Below are 17,829 nucleotides of genomic sequence, written 5' to 3' on the forward strand. Positions count from 1 at the left end.
TCATAAATTAGCGAATTGCCCTCCTCTAAGAATTCAGGTCACATATCTACTTTCTCAGGTTGATTCTTTGTATAGTGGATCTTAATGTAAGACTTAGCTATTTTTATGAATGCTCTGTGTTATAAAACACAATTAGGCACTTCCTTTTTTTCTCCCTGGGATACTCTCACCACCTTTGTCTTCCACTGCTCCAGCTCCCTTAACCTATTTGCTTCTTACTCTTTTGCTGCTTACCTGGACAAAAAATCTACTTACCTTTCAAGGCTTAGCTCAGATGTCACCTCCTCTGGGAAGCCTTCCCTAAGGCTCAGGCAGAATTCATTCTTTTCTCTCTGTAATACCATAGCACCTTTTTGGGGCTCTTAATATAAAAGCACATTGTGCTCAGGCTAATTATATGTGAATCTGTCTTCTAGAGAGACTTGAACTCACTGAGGGTAGAGATCCTATCTTTCCCCCTCTGTACTCCAGTGCTTGGGCATATTGATGGAAATTCACTAACTGCTCTATTCCATGTATGTCTTCAAAGGACACACATCCAAAGCCAGATAACTACAAAGAAAATCCTGTTTACAGTTTGGAAACTGATTCTCTTTTCCTTATGGTCACAGAAGCAAGTTTATTGATTATTTTTTATTCTAACTTACTTAAAGGTTCATTTGTACTAAGATATTCTTGATTTTCTAGAAGAAGAAAAGATATTTCCAGCATGAACTGGCATTTTGAATAACCAAATTAAAAAGACAGATTCTAGTCGAGGTTTATAGTCTTTGTACTTCTACTTTTCTCCTGAAACAAACTTTGGCCGCTCTGGTTGCTTTCTGCGGAGACACACTTCATGTTATTTAGAAGAATTTTTAACCCTCAGAATTACGGATTTCATCTGAGAGGAAGCATGTTCTGTATTTGTTTATGTCAATGTTTCAAAATATGGGGGCCAGAAATCCCAGATGTGTCTGTTAAAGTATGTGTGGCCTTTTGGTGAGAGAAATTAGGTCTTTTTTCAGGCACAATTGAGGAAGGAAAATTTTTTGTTTAGTTTTTAGTGGTTTGTTTTTAGGCATTTTCCACAAAAAGATGAGCAAGACCCTTTAAAACCACCAACTTGCTTGTTTAGGGGGAAAAAAAAAACCCTCCGGTGTCCAAAAATAACATTAAATTAAAATTATTGTTTCCAATAGTTTCAAAAATTGTGGTTTTATTTCCTTGTATGAGTCACTTCTGAATGCAGTATGTAATTGCACTACATCATGAGGAAACATATTTGCTCTGTAGTTTAGTAGGTCACATTATTTATCAGAGAATCAGATCAGAAGAGAAATTTACCTTAAGTCTTCATTTTGCAGCTGGGGGCTGGATTAGAGACGTTAAGTGATGTATTCAAAAGGAAGCGAAAAAGAAGACCTCGTTCTGGAGACACCCTAGCGCTCCCAACTCTCCGTCTTTGTTGCCTTTACTTTCCTTTGTGTGTGTCTGACAAGGAGTGGCAAATACAGGAATCAGACTACCTCTGTGTGCGTCCAGGCCCTGCTGCCGTTCCTCGTTCCTCCGCAGTGTAACCTTGGGGCACTTATTGACTGAACTGCCGTACGCCACAGCTCCAGGGTGTGGACACAGGGAATAATAATTATGCTTGCCTCTTGCCTCGTGGAATTGTAAGGAATAACTCAGTTCGTGCAGGAAAGACACTGAAAATGCTCAGAATATATTTTAAATTGATTTCTTTGAATAACCTGCTGAGTGTATTTAATATTCAAAAAAGAAGCCTTCATGCTGCTGAAGCAAGATTTTTTTAATCAATTTTTTTTAAAGAAAAGGTAATCCATACGTTGTGTAACATATTAAAACAGATATGATAGAAATTAACCTGAGGGGAATGACTGGAAGAGGGAAGGAGAGAGGCTTCTGGAATGCTGGTTAATAGCCTTTATCTTGGTCTGATTGGTGACGTGGGGGGTGCTTATTTCATATTTGTCAGCTGTCTACTTTTGATTTGTGTATGTGTGTATGTTTTACAGTAATAAAAAGATAAAAAACACAGATTTATTTTAAGTAAAAAGTGGATGTCCCTCACTTTATTCATTTTGTCCATATTCCACAAATCAGAGTTAATCATTATACTTTAGTGTGCTTCCTTTCAGACTCTTGTTTTTGTGCATGTGTAAATGTAAGAACTATGTGAGGTTGTAATTTATTTTTATTTTACATTTGTTTTTATTTTGATATGCTGTATCTTAAATACTTTCCCACATGAGTACATATCATTTTGGATAATCCTATTTAATTTATACCTGTGTTTTATAATTTAACTGTTCCCTTCTTGGTGTATATTTAGGTTGCTTGCAGTTTTTTACTATTACAAGGAGTGTTGCAGTGATGATTTTTATATAACTCTCTCTATATTTATCCAAAATTCCTGTACGTAATACTTTAGACATAGCATTAATAGGTGAAAGAATATGTGTATATTGCATAGATGGTGCCAAAATATTTTTCACAAAAGTTGTAACACCTTGCATCCCTGTGATGATGCTTGCATGTTTCTCATAAAAGCCAAGTGCAAAATTTTATGCTCAATTGAACATGAGAAGTATTTGTGCTCTGATGCATAAGAAGGCTTATGGTAAAATTCCTTGAGACTCATACACTAATTGGAAGAGTTCACTGATGAAAACAAATAATTTATTAACCCCATATATATCAAATCTATGTTATATATGGTTAATATCTCAGTTAGAACTGAATTATAAGAATAATTATTATATATGTTCGTAGTTCTTAAACTAATTGGTAGGAAGGATAAAAACAGTATATGTCATATTTATGACATGTTTTCACTTAGTGCCATAAAATATTTATAGGAATTATTAGGAGAGATGGCTCTAACTCAGATGTTGTTGATGAAAATTTATGAGGAATTATGCATTTTTATTCTATTAAGAGCCAACTATGTGTCAGGCACAATTCTAAGCACCTTACATATATTACTATAGTTTTTTAACATGTAGGTGAAAGGTATAGACATTGTATTGTTATTATAAAAGAGATTACTCCATTTTGAATATATGTTGATAATTATTACTATAGATCAAAATATTGGCTGTCTTATCAATGTACTAATTTGTAAATCTGTGAAATGTTATAATCTGTTTAATGTGAAATTTAATGTATCAAAATCCAGAGAATAGCTACTCAAGTCCTGGCTAAAGTAATGCTCAAATGAAATGTATTAATCAGTTGACTTTATCGTTAGAGTCTTCTATGTAGAAAATTTTGTCTCTAGAATATTTGGGTCTTACAATTTCTGGTTAATGAAGATTCTGGTTAACCTTTAATGGTTATCTATTGCCTTAAGAGTAATCCAACTCAAAATAGCTAACTTATTCCTCCAGCATTGGATAAATATGGCTATCAATTTTTGTGGGTTTTCTTCCTGCAGAATTTCCTGTTATTCTAAGGGATTCAATAGGACTTATGCACATAAAACTGAAAATTATATTACTATGGGGAAACTGCTTTGTGCCTTTGAGAAGGAACTCTCTTGCTAACTTAAGTACTATATGTGTGTAGAATAGCTAACATTTTCCTCCCAAGAAATTTCATGTATGCAGTTAAAACACTCTTAAATTGATTAAGGATTTGTTATATATTTCCAGAAGCACTCAAGAGTACTTTTATGGTTATAAGAGTAGAGTGCATTAGAATGCCAGAAACCAATGAATACACTAGAGGCCTTCAAAACCATGCCCAACATTCCTGACTGTACCATATAAACATGTGGGGCAGCCTGGAAAAACAAAACAACTCCCCACCCCCCAAATATAGGTAAACCTATGATGATAACACTTCAACTGGCTTGAATATTAATTTGATACTTTTTCTGTTAGAAGTAATTTTTATGACTTAGCAAATGGAATGGAGAAGTAATAAATATGACTGGTATTTATTTCTCAAGTATCATTTTACATTAGATTTGACTAGTTACCTTTATACTTTTTGGAAAGCGTATTATGCAACTACCACAGTATTTTGCCTATTAATCAGGGAAGCTAAAAAGCGTTTTATAAATGTTGAATCAAAACCTTCACTGCAGTGAGGGAATTGAATTTCAAGCAATATACTCCTTTTATAGGGTGAGAAACTGAAGTATGGAGAAATTACAAGGTTTTCCCAAAGCCATACATTGAGTCATGGCAGGCATGGAAATCTACGATTCTGTTTGCCTGATTCAACCTGCAACTTCATGAAATTGAAGTTATCTATTTCCTGACATGTGCCTTAGGAGTGTTTCCTTATTTACTTATTTGTTCATTTGCTTGTCCATTCATTCACTCATTAATTTATACGTTATATAGGAATCCATGTTTTTGCAAGATATAGTCTTGACGTAGGGAGTGTGAATAATATTTGAATTTATGCATCTTAGATGTTTTCTTTAAAGAAACTTATTGTATTTTTTTTTTTCATGACCATGAAAGAAAAGTAAGGCATTAAACAATAAGTTGGATCGTCCAGGTGCGTGCCACAGAAGTATCTACGAGAAGGACTGAAGCTTCTTTAGGAGCTAATATAGTTTGTTCAGGGCTTGAACAAGAACTTGGCTACAGCCCTAGTTGGGCCTGGAGCGCCGAGTGCTGGCCAGAAGAAACCACACTACCCATCAAGAGTATGGAAAGGACTGGTGTCCGCATCTCTGCGATCTCTCACATTTGGTTTGATCAGGAGGGGGCAAATTATTCTGCTTCTCTGTCATTTTCTGGAGTTTCACATCTCACATTTTTAATTCTTATTGTGATCTTTTTCTTACTAGTTTAACCAGTTTTTTCCCAAGCTTTCTTCACCCTTTTTTTCTCCAAGCTCTAAGAGTCTTATTTAAAGAAAATAGTATTTCTCTGGGTCAGACCTCACTTCTCCTGGATTGAACAGCTGGTGCCACAAGTAACTCCAGAGGAGGAAAGTATCCAGTCCCTTCCCCCAGCACAGTACCCTATAAGAGAGAATCCAAATAATACAGGGTTGCCATCTGCCCTCATCCTCTTCTACAGAGTTTAGTGGACAGTTTTTTTGGTTGGTTTGTTTGTTTTCTTATTCTTTGCTTGCAGCCCTGAGACTTAGGACTCAGACTCTTCTCCAGCTTTATGGCTCACCAGCTCTTTCCTTGGAAGAGTTCTTTCCCAGGAGGCTCCTCAGGCCCAAGAGCACTTGGAGCCCTGGGAGCCTAACCCATAGATTCTACAAACAAGCTCAGGCACGTTCAAGTCCTGGGCAAACCAGACCTTCCAGCAGCTTAAACATTAGTCTTTTCTCTTCTTTAATTTTCCTGGAGAATAATTCAGTCTTCAACAAACCAGCAAACAAACAGAATCCTAAGGTTGTTCATTCTCACTGCTTTGAAACTTTATTGCCATTAATTTCCATTTCAGCTATTGGGTTTCCTTTTCATTTTTGACTGGGTATGAATGTGGTATTTGGTATACATTAATGCTGATCTGTAATAATTTAATGTCAATTTATAATTTAATGGTTTAAAAATAATGATGCACTATGACCTAGTTCATATCTATCTTCCCTTTAATGCATTTCCTAGGCAATTATGCATTCCCAGCAATTGTGGCTGAGTGAATTCTCCCATAATCCCTGTTAGGAAACAAGGACTTTTTTTTTTTTTTTAAATTAAAGACGTGGTTTTATTAACTAGGGGTGCTTAACTTGAGGAAAAAAGATTTAGGGGTGACATGAATGATAGCACTCTCTTAATATCTAACAGCCTGCCATGCAGGATTCAGCTTATACTTTGTGGCTCTGGTGGGTAGACTAGAGTGGAAATTCTGAAAGGTAGATTTATAAACTAATATGTAAGGAAAAAATGAAAGAAAGTGGAGAAAGAGGTGTGGTTCAATTCCCTGGAGCTAAGAAGCTTCAAATATTCTATCTACAGACTCATATGATCACTCTGTAAATAAACCCCACTTATTTCTATATTCCTCATGATCCCGAGACAAAGAAATAAGACTCTGTAGATTCCACTTATATTCTCTTTCTAAGTTTCTCTTGAAGTCAGAACATACAACAAGGAAGCACAATATAGAATTGAACAACACCAAATTTATTTGAGATACTATTTTCTGAATTCTTATATCTTTAGCCCTTAAAAAGTCCTTGGGTTTTTAGAAGCAATAATGACAGTTTTTTGTTAATATGATTCTACTTTGAATGCAGTTATAAAGTCAGTGGAATGCTTTTATTCTCTGATGCTAGAGGGGGATTTATTGAGAGGGAAGAAGGTTTTCAAACTTTGGATCCAGCCCTAATTAAAACTCTGGATAAAAAAATTTCAAGTGTCCGAGATTTTAGGAAGGCAAAAGCATCATATATAATTAAATCCCTAACTAATATTCACTGTAGACAGAATTTAAGCAAGTAACTTGGCTATAGGTAAGTCAAATTTATTGTTATATTTTATATCTCTCATGTTTACTTTGTTATATATTGGATTCTGCACCCTCCCCCCCAAAAGGATAACTCTCAGTTGTCACACCTTGATTCCTGAGAAATTGGTGATATGGAAAATTTGAGAGAAAAATACATGTTTGCGTTGTTATTGTTTTTTGTTACCATTAATTTCACTCAAGGGGCTGGATACTTAGTATTTTTGTTAATTTATTTGTTTCTATCTTCTACTTTGCAAATTGTTTCTTTAGCTAAATCTAATTTTCTATTTAATTCATTCATTTCTTTTTTAAGATTTCAGTGCATATAGTTTAAAAAAACATTTTTATGGTTCTCCCCCAAATTTGTGTATTTATTTTTCATAGTTGGGGGGGTTTCCTTCAATATTGTTTCTATTCCTCCTGTCTCTTTAAGAATACTTGTATTTTTCAGATTGTCCTATAATCTCAGATTTTGGATCCTAGTTTCCCTCTTGTTGCAGCTGCTGTCTCTATGGCATTTTGTTTCCTTATCATTTTTGATTAATTTCTCTCTCAGAATTCTTTCTGCCCTGTGGGGTAATTTTGCATTTACTTCCTCTGGAGTCTAGGGATTTCAGGCCTCTGGATCAGTCTTGATTTTAGTTTTTTGGTTTGAGGTTTCCATACCAGAGATGCAGTAACAATTTAGAATTTACATTTGAGCAAGACTGAGGTTTTGATTTATCTCAAGTAATTATTTCCTTTTACTCTCTTCCCAATGGCTCCATCATATGACAAGCTTCCTTGCTGAGTCAGATGGTGGGCTGAGTTTTCTAGCCCTCCTTCAATAAAAGAGACAGAATTCTCAGACTTTCTTTTTATACATTGCCTCTTGCTTTTGTTTCCTGCCCATGCCCATAAATGAAATTAATGACAACTAAAACAATAACATACAAACAAAAAATATCTTTTCCTTTCAACTTTTCCATATGACACATTTTTCAGGAGCCATAGCATGACACCTGCAAGTCGTATTTGCCTTAGGAGTTATATTCACATATTTTCTGTGTCCTTTTGATTTGTCTTTAATGTCATACTGCATATCTACCTTTTTTCTGAGTGTCTTTCAGCCATCACATCAGTTCAGATTCCCTTGATTTTTTTACCTAGATCACTGCAACAGCCTTCAAGTTGTCCCTTAATTTTGGTTACTGTTCATCTTGTTTTTCAGAAATCCAGAGTAGATGTAGTTGTTGCAATTTTATGACACATGTTATCCTTTGTTTGCATTTTAGTGGTATCAAAATATAGTAATAACAAACTGTATTTATTTACTAATATCTAGCTCCTCACTCCTGCTTTTAACAATTTAAAACTTCTTTTCTGAAAATATATTCCATTCTCTTTCACACACCCATCTATAATTCTGTTGCTGACAGCATCAGTCTCTCAATGCTAAAGAAACCAGTCACAACTTTGATGTTATGTAGAATGGCAAACTAAAAAGGGGTAGATGGTAATAATGTAATTAAGATATTGTTCATTTTTACAAACTTTACGTAAGTTCAGAGAATTGGTCAAAGACTGGTGACTTTGGCTACTATCTAAACATAGGTAGTTAATGCACCTTCTAGAGATCACTGATTAATATAATATTCTTAGTAGAGCAGAATTAAAAATCCTTACATTTCCATAAGAAATTGCATAGATAATACTTCACTGTACAGTAAAAATGTTAAAATGTTGTAATTCATTACATAGAAAGGAAAATAAAGAAGCAGAGATCTTGGTCCACTCTGTCATGAGTAATCAAATGGCTTATATTTTTGAAATACATGATTTTATTTAATCTCAACATAATACAACACAGATATCATTATTGTTCCTATTTTATGTGTGAAGAGAATGATATTTAGAGCATTCATGAACTATCGGAAGGCTGTACCATTATCCAGTGGTAAAGCAAGGACTCACATACAGAACTGCTTTATTCAGAAGTCTTTATTCGGAATCACTAAATTTATATTCCCTCTAGCAAAACTATCTTTTATACCTCTAGGGTTTCAAGAGGGGAATACTAAATTTAGGAGATGTATTTTTAAAGTCTCTCAAAGTGAAACAATTTTTCCTCAAGAGGGGCATAAAGTCATCAGATGTGTGTTAAGTAATACATAGGGTCAGTATATTCTTCATCAAAAAAATTTCCTAGGTATGGAAGAGAGGTTTATGGCTGAGAAAACAGACTATTTAGGAGAAAGGGCTCAAATAGTTTTCCTGCCAAGTTACAGGACAAGCAGAGCTAGATGAACCATCCCAGGGTACACAGAAAGCTCAGCAGAGTAATTGTGAAATCTAGGTTGGGAGGAGAGACAGAGGAAGCACATGAGCCTGCAGAGTCTGCCTGAGTATCTGTAGGGTAACAGAAATTGCCCAGGCTCAGAATTCCTTCAGAGGTTTCTCTGGGATCATCCAGTTATATAACTGGGTCTGCATTTTCTAGGGTAACTAGCCAACCAACAACAATTAACAAACCCAAACAACATAGAAAAAACTTGGCTGGTCTTGCTTGTCAAAAATCAAGGGGTCATAACTTATAATTCTAGGAAGATGATTGCCAAAAAATGAACCTATCACTAATGACCCAGGTGATTATCATGAAATTGAGCTGTTATAATTTTAGCATGAGAATTAACCCCATTCTTAGGAAACATTTTGTGTTACATGGACTATTTTGCAAAGTTCATGCTCTATAGAACAAAATAGCTTGGCATCTAGTTTTTAGTTTGGTTTCATTTAAGGAGAGTGAAGCGAAGCAAAGTGCTCATTACTGCTCACCCAGATCTGTTTCTTGGACACTTTTGCTGTTTTCCTTTTGCACAGGTAGGGAGGAGCATCACGTGCATGGTCAAAGAATGCCCGTGTCCACCTCTGAACATTTGGCCATAGAATTGGAGCTAGATGTTCTTTGTGCTGTTGGCTTCCATCTCTGGCATGCTGCCTGAGCTGTTGGAATCAGCCAGTGCCTGTCCCAGCTTCACAGACCCATTCGTGAAATTTGGAGGGGAGTGTAGGTCACTCGGTGTGCAGGTTGTGAAAGCAATGCCCTCTTGACAGTTGGGAGTCCAGCTATAATATCCAAATATAAGTTGTTAGACTTTCTCTACAACTGCAGTTTTATGTTAGGCAGTATGCTCTATAAGGGAGGGAATTTAGTTGAAGGCTCTGAAGATAGCTCATGGAATCCAAGGAAGAATTGAACAGCCAAGCAGCAGGAAGGGCACGGAAACAGTGGAGACTTCAGGAGTAATAAGATCCAGGTCCTTAAATTCTGCCAGGACTTTCTTGCCATCCTCTCTTTTGCGACTCTTTCTGGGTCACCTCTCTTCTGTCTCTCCTTAGCAGACCCAGGTTTGTCCACATGTCTGTAAAGAGGGCTCAAGATTTTTTTTTTTAAGATTCTGTTTGTTTGTTTGTTTGTTTATTTATTTATTTATTTATTTATTTATTTAGAGCACAAGAAGGTGGAGGGACAGAGGGAGAGGTCAAGGGACAATCTCAAGCAGACTCTACGCTGAGCACGGAGCCCGATGTGGGGCTCGATCCCACGACCCCGAGATCATGACAGGAACCGAAACCAAGAGTGAGAGGCTTAACCAACTGAGCCACCCAGGCACCCCAAGCATGCCCAAGTTTTATATCCCAGAGATTTTGCCACTGAAAGAGGACTAGCCTGATACCTTCCCACACACCCATCCTAAGCAATAGGAAGGGATTGTGATGCATCGTTAGATACAAGCAATTTGGTGTAACTGTGGAAGAACTGTGCAGTCTAATGGATTAGGAGCTGACTGCTGGATATGGATCAGTATATTTATAATATAGCCCCATGTGGGCAAAGTGTCATTTTGTCCATAATATGTCTCCGAAAATGTACCTGCCCTTTGAAAATCTGAAAGTCAAACAACACGTTAGCTGTTCTGAATGGTAGAACGTAATGGAAGGCCACCATCCCCTGGCCCAGGAAATTCTGCACATGTACATAGATTCTTCAAAGCCCCCACCTAAGTTTAAAGGGGGCCTTGATGGTGGTTATGGGATAGTCCTTATCCATGTGCCTCCCTCCACATCTCAGGGTCTGCACAGGGGCTGGCACCTGGCACTGGTATGGACAACCCTGTACAAGGTCGTCTTCCACCTTTCCCTCAGGATACAGTAGGCATTTGTCACGTGGGTGGGGGTTGTAGTCTTTTCCCCACTCCTTCTTCCTTTGTACTGCGGCAGAGTTTGGACTGTGCACACATCCTCTCAGGAGACTGCTGCATTCCCAACCTTGGCTGCAGGGCACTGTGGTGAGTGCATCGGGGGTGATAGGAGGAGGGAATGCAGAGCACAGTGGAACACAGCCAGGGGGAGAAGGAAGGTGGAGCTCTCCCTCAGAACTCCCGCTGGGGACAGGCCATGGCCCCAGGGAGCAAAGGCTGTGGACTCGTGGTTATCCTTCATGGGATTCTGCTAGGCACTGCCCCAGCTTCAAGTAGGACAGACTAAAGAATTTCGGGCTCATCCTACACGTGGCGTAAAGCTCTGATTTGCTTTAAGAGAATCCAGCTAGATCTCTAAAGTATCACTCTGACTGCACTGTGAAAAGTCAAGTCTAGGGAGCCGCTCTGGAGGAAAGGCGCCCCTCACGAAGCTCTTGCTTCCCATCTGGGCGAGGGCCCCTGATGGCTTGAACTACCGTCGCAGCAGCGAGGAGAGAAGCATGGAGAGATTTGAATGAGCACTATGACGTACTGATAGCACTTGGTAGCTTCCGGAACTGGAGAGGAGTGGGCAAGGAGTCAGTGACAAAGCCCAGGTGCCTGGCTTTAATGGCTGGTGGAAGGCTGTGCCATGGGTGTGCATCATCCAGAGGTGTAGTATTCCCATGTGCAGCTTCTGTCCTCGTCCCGTGCCAGCCCTGGCACGGGGAGCCGCCCCCCTCCACGTTCATGTTTGTTCAGCCAGAGCAAAGCCTGCCTGGACAATCTCGTTTTCACTGAAGGTTTGATTAGATAGAAAGATCAGTCCAGAGGCTGAGGGCTGCATCACGCAAACTCTACAAATTTCTCAAGCATCTCTCAACATCTTTTTCTCTTTGCTCTCTCCACTGCCTGGACCAGGCCTCAGTACCGTGTTCCATTTCTGAGAATTGTTTTGTAACTTGATATCAGAATCTCTTTATATATTTAAACCAGGAGGATTGTTCTTTTAAATTCTAATTTTCTAAGGCACAAGAGTTGATAGCTCACTTTTTCTAAAGCAGAATTGAAGAAAAGGATATCATCCATTTACTATGTATTGAGAACCTGACTGCAGGAGAAAAAAATCTAACATGGAATGGGTGAGGTTGCTATTACTCCTTTTTAAATTCACCTTTTCTGGGGGAATGGCCTTGAAAGAGAGCTGGAAACTAGATTATTGCCTCATAAAACAGCAAGAGGTTTTATTTATTCTTTAATTTTATATCTTTATTATGAAGTAATACTTCTCTTACTTGATTTGAAGAGTGTTCCTGTCTTTTTCTCATATATTTGTGAAAATGAAATGTTAAAAGATTTAGCATAACAACCACTGCTAAATTATGATGTAAAATAATACTGTGTCTGCAATTAGCCTAGGTAGTTTTACTTGGTTCAATAATATAAAATCACTGGGCTCATAATGTTTTAGTACCTTAACGTGTTTGGCAAAAAAAGAAATTCATGTTACCATAAAGAAGTTAAACTAAGTAACAATCTCAATTTTAAGGAAACATAAAGCAAAGTATTATGTTGTAACATGGAACATTAATGCAAATAGCTCCCCAACTGGAACCTTAAATAGATTCTCAATGGGCGGTTAACAAAAAAAAAAAGGCTGGTTTTTTCTTAATTCTTTTATGTTCCAACATCTTTTCTGAAGTCTTAATTTTTAATTTCACTTGAGTTATTACCTTGTCCTGAGATGGTGGTCCTTCTAGAAAATGATTACTTCTTTCCTAATGATCCATATCCTTATTTTAATTGCTAGGTATCCTTTCTGGAAATACTACATTGAAACCTTGATGACATCTTAAAAATCATTTTAGTGTGGTAACCATATGTATGTTGTGGGTTGAATTGGATCCCTTAAAAGATATGTTCAAATTCTAACCCCATTACCTGTGGATGTCACCTTATATGGAAGTAGTGTCTTTGCAGAAGGAATCAAGTTAAGATGAGGTTTTTTAGGGTAGGTTCTAATCCAGTGACTGGTGTACTTTTGGGAATAGGAAAATTTGGACACGGAGGCACACTCACAGAAGAAGTCCAAGTCAAGAGATGGGCGGGGAGAATACTGTTGAGTATGGAAGCAGAGTTGGAGTGATGTATCTACAAGCCAAGAGATGCCAAGGATTGTGGGCAACACTAGAAACTAGGAAGAGACAAGGAATGATCCTTTTCTAGGGTCTCCAGAAGGAGCCTGGACCTGCCAGCACCTTAATTTAGGACTTCTTGCTGTCAGAACTAAGAGAGAATAAATTTCTATTGGTCAGAGCCACCCAGTTTGTGGTACTTTTTTTAAACAGCAGGCTTAGGAGTAATTGGCCAGTCTGTTATCCAGGTAGTGAGGAGAATATGCCTCTAAAGGAGATGATCTGCCACACCTCCATCTGGGAAGATGGAGGAAGGGCGCATGAGGTCGGCAGGTGTCGGTCTTAGCAAGGTCAGCATCAGCGGGACTAGTGGCCTGCACTTACTGTGGTGGGCCCATACCCAAGGCGAGCCTGACCTGGGTGGTCTTGGTCACGAGGGAGGGAGCAGTACACAGGGCTGAGGATTGGGATGGAGGTCTTCAAGGATAGGAGGAGCAAGCAAGAGATCAGTAAGAATGAAGATGAATGACCCAGATTAGATGCCGTGAATCAGTCCTTAAGGAGAAGGGGAGAGTGGGAGACAAAAGAGGGAGGAAGCCCAGGTTTTCCAGTCACCATTTCCCACGCCCACCCCCAACACAAAAAAGTCACATCTGTACATCTTGAACTCCCTGCCTGCTTATCTTTCTGAATCCAAATACATGCTGCCCCAACTTTCAGTGTGCTTCATACTTACTCTTCCTCCTTCATGTCATATATGCTGTAAAACTGTGTTGTTCTTTAAAGGACAGTTCCCTAGTTTTGGAGTATACTTAATCCGTGTCTTATGGAGACTGTCACATTACATACATACAAGTTACATTCCTATTTTATGACTTTTAACTCTTAAGATTAAAAAAAAAATCTTTAATCTGTATCTCTGGGTCTTATATGCATAAAACAATTTACAAGCTATATGTTAAATTTCCTTTGTAATTTTTAAAATGTATTCTCATAAGGAAAGTAATAGGTTTGTTGTAGAAAATATTGCAACGTGGAAAAGAAAAGAAATTAAAGCCACAGCTGCCTGGTTATAGTAGGGAATGTACGAATGGATGTTTCTAAAATGGAGCAAAACACCTGCGTATGTTGAATTTCAATAAACTGGGGAAAATGTTTCTGCAGAACACTTATTGGAATACTTATCTTTCACTTAAATTATATCTTCAGAGAATTTCGATGGCACTAAATATTCCTTGGGTTTAGCACTTTATATCTAATTTATGCCAGTGAGAAATCTTTTTCTAAACTTTTTATTTTTAAAATGAGGATTTGAAGGGCTACAGATGCATCATTGCTATTTTAAATTGTATTTTATTTATTAATGAGTGAGCATTGTTTTGTGGTGATGGACCATTTTTCTGTAGAGGTGTGTGTGCATTTCTCTTTGCATTGTAAGAACTCTTTATATGTTAAGGACATTAGCCTATTGTGTTTGATATTTGTGCAGATATTTCTTTTTATATTTTCACATATCTTTTAATTTTTATCTTTTTTTTTTTTTGATGTAGGTGTGAGGGGATTCAAGAGGTTATTTGGCTTTTTTGTTTTGTATTCCATTGTTTGTGTTACAAAATCTTTCTCCATCTGGGAATTAAAAGAAATTATGCCTGTTTTTCTTGGAGCTTTTTTATACTTCAGTTTGCCTGGAAGGTTTTAAATATATGGTATGGAGTAAAGATGAACTTTTTTTGAATAATTAACTGATTGTCTCACTATGGTTTATTAATGAATTGTCCTTCCCATATATGTTTGTAATACCTTTTTTTTATTGTAATAGTGTTATTTTTATTCTCTATTTAAAATTGACCATGTAAGCTTTGCACAGTGGCAGTATTATAGCCAATGAGGTTTATCCAAGGCGTGATTATTGCTAATTAAAATTGACCATGTATTTTATGACCTTCTATTCTTTAAAACTGAATAATGGTCATCTGGTAATTCAGGCAAATTTTCCTTTATAGCAAGCTGTCATATTAAGATACACATTGTATTTTCTCAATTCATGTGCTTCAGAAAGTGATCAATTAATACAGACTCTTAATTTTTAATCTGTCATTGCTTAATGACAGATCTCTTTCAGCAAAATAGTTTATTATAGACCGTGTCTCCAAAATTGTCCTCAGATGTTTTTGTTTATAGTATTCCTGAGTAGCTGTTCACATACTCCAATTTTACCGTGATGTGATTTTCAGGATCATTAGGTCTATAAGATATGGAGATAACATTAATGAGTTTTGTTCTTTGAAAATAATGCTCTCATGGATTATCCATTATCACATAAATCATATTGTGCTTTGGTAATTTGCAAATAAATAAAAAATAACTTTTTCATTTTTCCTCTTTGTTTCCATCTTTTTGTTTTAGATCATCCACTTTTAATTGAAGGAAGTTGCTTCTGTTTGGAGGTGGCTGGAGAAGTGAGAAAACCACATGGAAGACTCCCAGGACTTAAATGAGCAATCAGTAAGTCTTATTCAGTCTCAAGTTTGCTGAAAAAAGTTGTGGCAAACCCACTCAAAATCATACTAAAAGGAATATATCATAAAAATCAAGAGTTTTGTTAAAAATATATATTTTAGTTGAGTTTTGAATTCTCTTCTAAGGCCATAAAACAGACCTTTGGAAATGTATGCCATTCCTGCTTAATGATGTCACATTTTGAGGTCTCCCTTGATTGTCTGCTTGGAAAGCCAGTGGTAGAAAGACTAGGGTATTTAAATCATTTCAAGTGTTTTTGATGGTCTAAACAATTTTGCACACCCTCTTTATTTGGTTTTATTGCCAAGGTGCTTAGATAGCGCATGTAGTGTTGAATGTCAGAAGCATAACAGGAGGTGTGTTACCAGCATGCCTCTTGTTCACTTTAGGGATGGCAGCCACAGTCCTCCTGTGCTTTCACGGGCTTCCTCATTTTGCTAGTTCTCTGCAGAGTGAAGAACGCACAAGATTGGTGGCAGTCACTCTAAGATTCTGCTTTTCTCGAAGGGAAAGGGTTTCCAGGGCCTTTGCTCCTAACTCACTAGTAGTGTCTCCATGGCACTAATGCTTTAGTGGGTGGAACTGAAGTCAGTGCGAGGTCTTTCCTCACACTCGCACACCATAGCCAACCATGGCCCAAGCCCTTCCTCTCATAGACAACCAGCGATGTCACAAGTAAGGAGACATGGGAACCTACCAAGGGTATGTTATGCAGATCGATGCTATTCTTTAGTAGCTTGTATGATCATGACTTGATCTTAAGATCTGATGTTCCTACGAGGCAACAGAAGAGAGTGCATTTGTGTATAATAATGTGGTTCTAGAAAATACTTCCGTGATGAGCTTGGTTTTGAAATACAGAGGAGTATATGTTCTGGTGAATACATGCCATTTCAAATTAATTTGTTTTTAAAAATATTTCATTTAAAAGAAAAGATGATAACCAAGTCTTTAATTTCCAAACAGACACAACCATTGCCTAATTTCATTGTATATTATCTTAAATAAAGTAAAATTATTTAATTTTCCATGACATCATTATAGAAAAATGTAACAAAAAATACAAAACTATAAAAGTATAAAAAAAAGTCTGTCAAATGGTAGAGATGTTATTCTTCAGAAATTTCCTGACTAGACAAATAGCAATTAGGAGGCAGGGGCTTCCAAGGAGTTATTTTTTTGAATGCTGGTTATCGTAGTGTGGACTCTAACAAAATGGATGATAGCATGATGATGTCACCCACGCGATTGCCTGTTTATGGATCCCAGTAGCGTCAGAGGTCTGTAAGTGCGACCATGTATGTACCTGATTGAGTAATGTCATTTTAGTGGTGCTGCTTCATGAGAGAGCCACTGTTGATCTATACTTTGTTCTGACACACTGAGGGTTACTTAAATGTTTGTGTGCATGTGTGCATGTGTGCCTACGTGTGCATGCGTGCATGTGTGCCTGAGTGTGTGTGTGTGTGTGTGTGTGTGAGAGAGAGAGAGAGAGAGAGAGAGAGAGAGATATTGACCAACTACCCCTGTTTTCCAGAGACCCTGGGCTTGCTCAGGACATGGAACTTTCAGAGATAATGCAGGTGCAGTCCCTGCAGACTGGAGTGGGTGATCTACTTATGTGTGTATCCTCAAGAATATTTGTTTTCAGTGTAGTGGAGGTTAAAGAGACTATGTTCTTATGTTTAACATTAGAGTGAGATTATTACACAAGATGCTTCATATGACATTTTACAAAGTGAAACTGAGCATTTGTAAATCATACATAGTTTCCTCCAATGTTATTTTAGGGTTACGGAGCTCAACATTTAAAAACAATTTTTTTTTTAAGTTCCTGGTGTTGCTAATGTGCATCCAGGTTTGAAAACCAGAAATCTAGTGTCACCTTCTGGCTTCTCAGCTCAAACTCAGCTACTGAACTTTTGGTGAGAATGGGGGAGATTTTGAGAAAAGGAAAGAATGCTCTCCACTCCTCCCCTCCCACTCCCCCCCCCCACCGGCACCTCACATTGAACTCTCCAGCTGAGGGTTATCATCTGGTCAGAGTCAGATTGGGAGCTCCTGATATATAGTGTGGTTTGATAGGCCATCAAAGAGTGGGCACTTTTGGTTTAAAACACAGGAAGCTTGAAGTTTGTGTCAGGTGTTAATGACTTAAGGGCTTTGGTTTTATAAAGATCCTAAAGCCTTTCTCCTTCAGCATCCATAGACTTAGAAGAACATATAGGCCAATCTGTGCATCTTGTACATGTACTGAGGGACCCTTGGGACTGTTAATGACTTGCCCATGATGCCATGGCTAGTAAACGGCAGAGTTGGGACTTCACCCAAGTCTTCTGACTCCAAGTCCAAAGCTCTTTCCAGAACATCGACATGACTTATGGCTTTGGGGTTTTCTTATTTTGACATTCATCACTATAAGAAATGTCAAAAAAATTGAATCAGCCCCTTTCCATTGAAATGATTTCTATTTGAGTGAAATCTTTAAATGACATTAAATTGTATAAAGTATGTTTCAAATAT

The 17,829-nt window shown here is 37.5% G+C and overlaps 1 protein-coding gene and 1 pseudogene across 11 annotated transcripts in view; both read left to right on the plus strand.

Moving 5' to 3' along the window:
- EYA4 (EYA transcriptional coactivator and phosphatase 4) overlaps positions 1-17,829 on the plus strand; it is a 264,919-nt gene that overhangs the window by 13,433 nt on the left and 233,657 nt on the right. For all 11 annotated transcript variants that reach the window (XM_034990685.1, XM_034990687.1, XM_034990686.1 and 8 more), the window contains one exon: positions 15,193-15,291. In XM_034990685.1, coding sequence (XP_034846576.1) covers positions 15,259-15,291 — 33 coding nt within the window. In that variant the 5' untranslated portion in view covers positions 15,193-15,258. The remainder of the gene's footprint in view (positions 1-15,192; positions 15,292-17,829) is intronic.
- LOC118001634 lies at positions 14,642-14,771 on the plus strand (annotated as a pseudogene).

Source organism: Mirounga leonina, unplaced genomic scaffold (assembly GCF_011800145.1).
Source record: "Mirounga leonina isolate KUSES-001 unplaced genomic scaffold, KU_Mleo_1.0 Mir_53, whole genome shotgun sequence".
In the NCBI taxonomy this organism is placed as follows: domain Eukaryota; kingdom Metazoa; phylum Chordata; class Mammalia; order Carnivora; family Phocidae; genus Mirounga; species Mirounga leonina.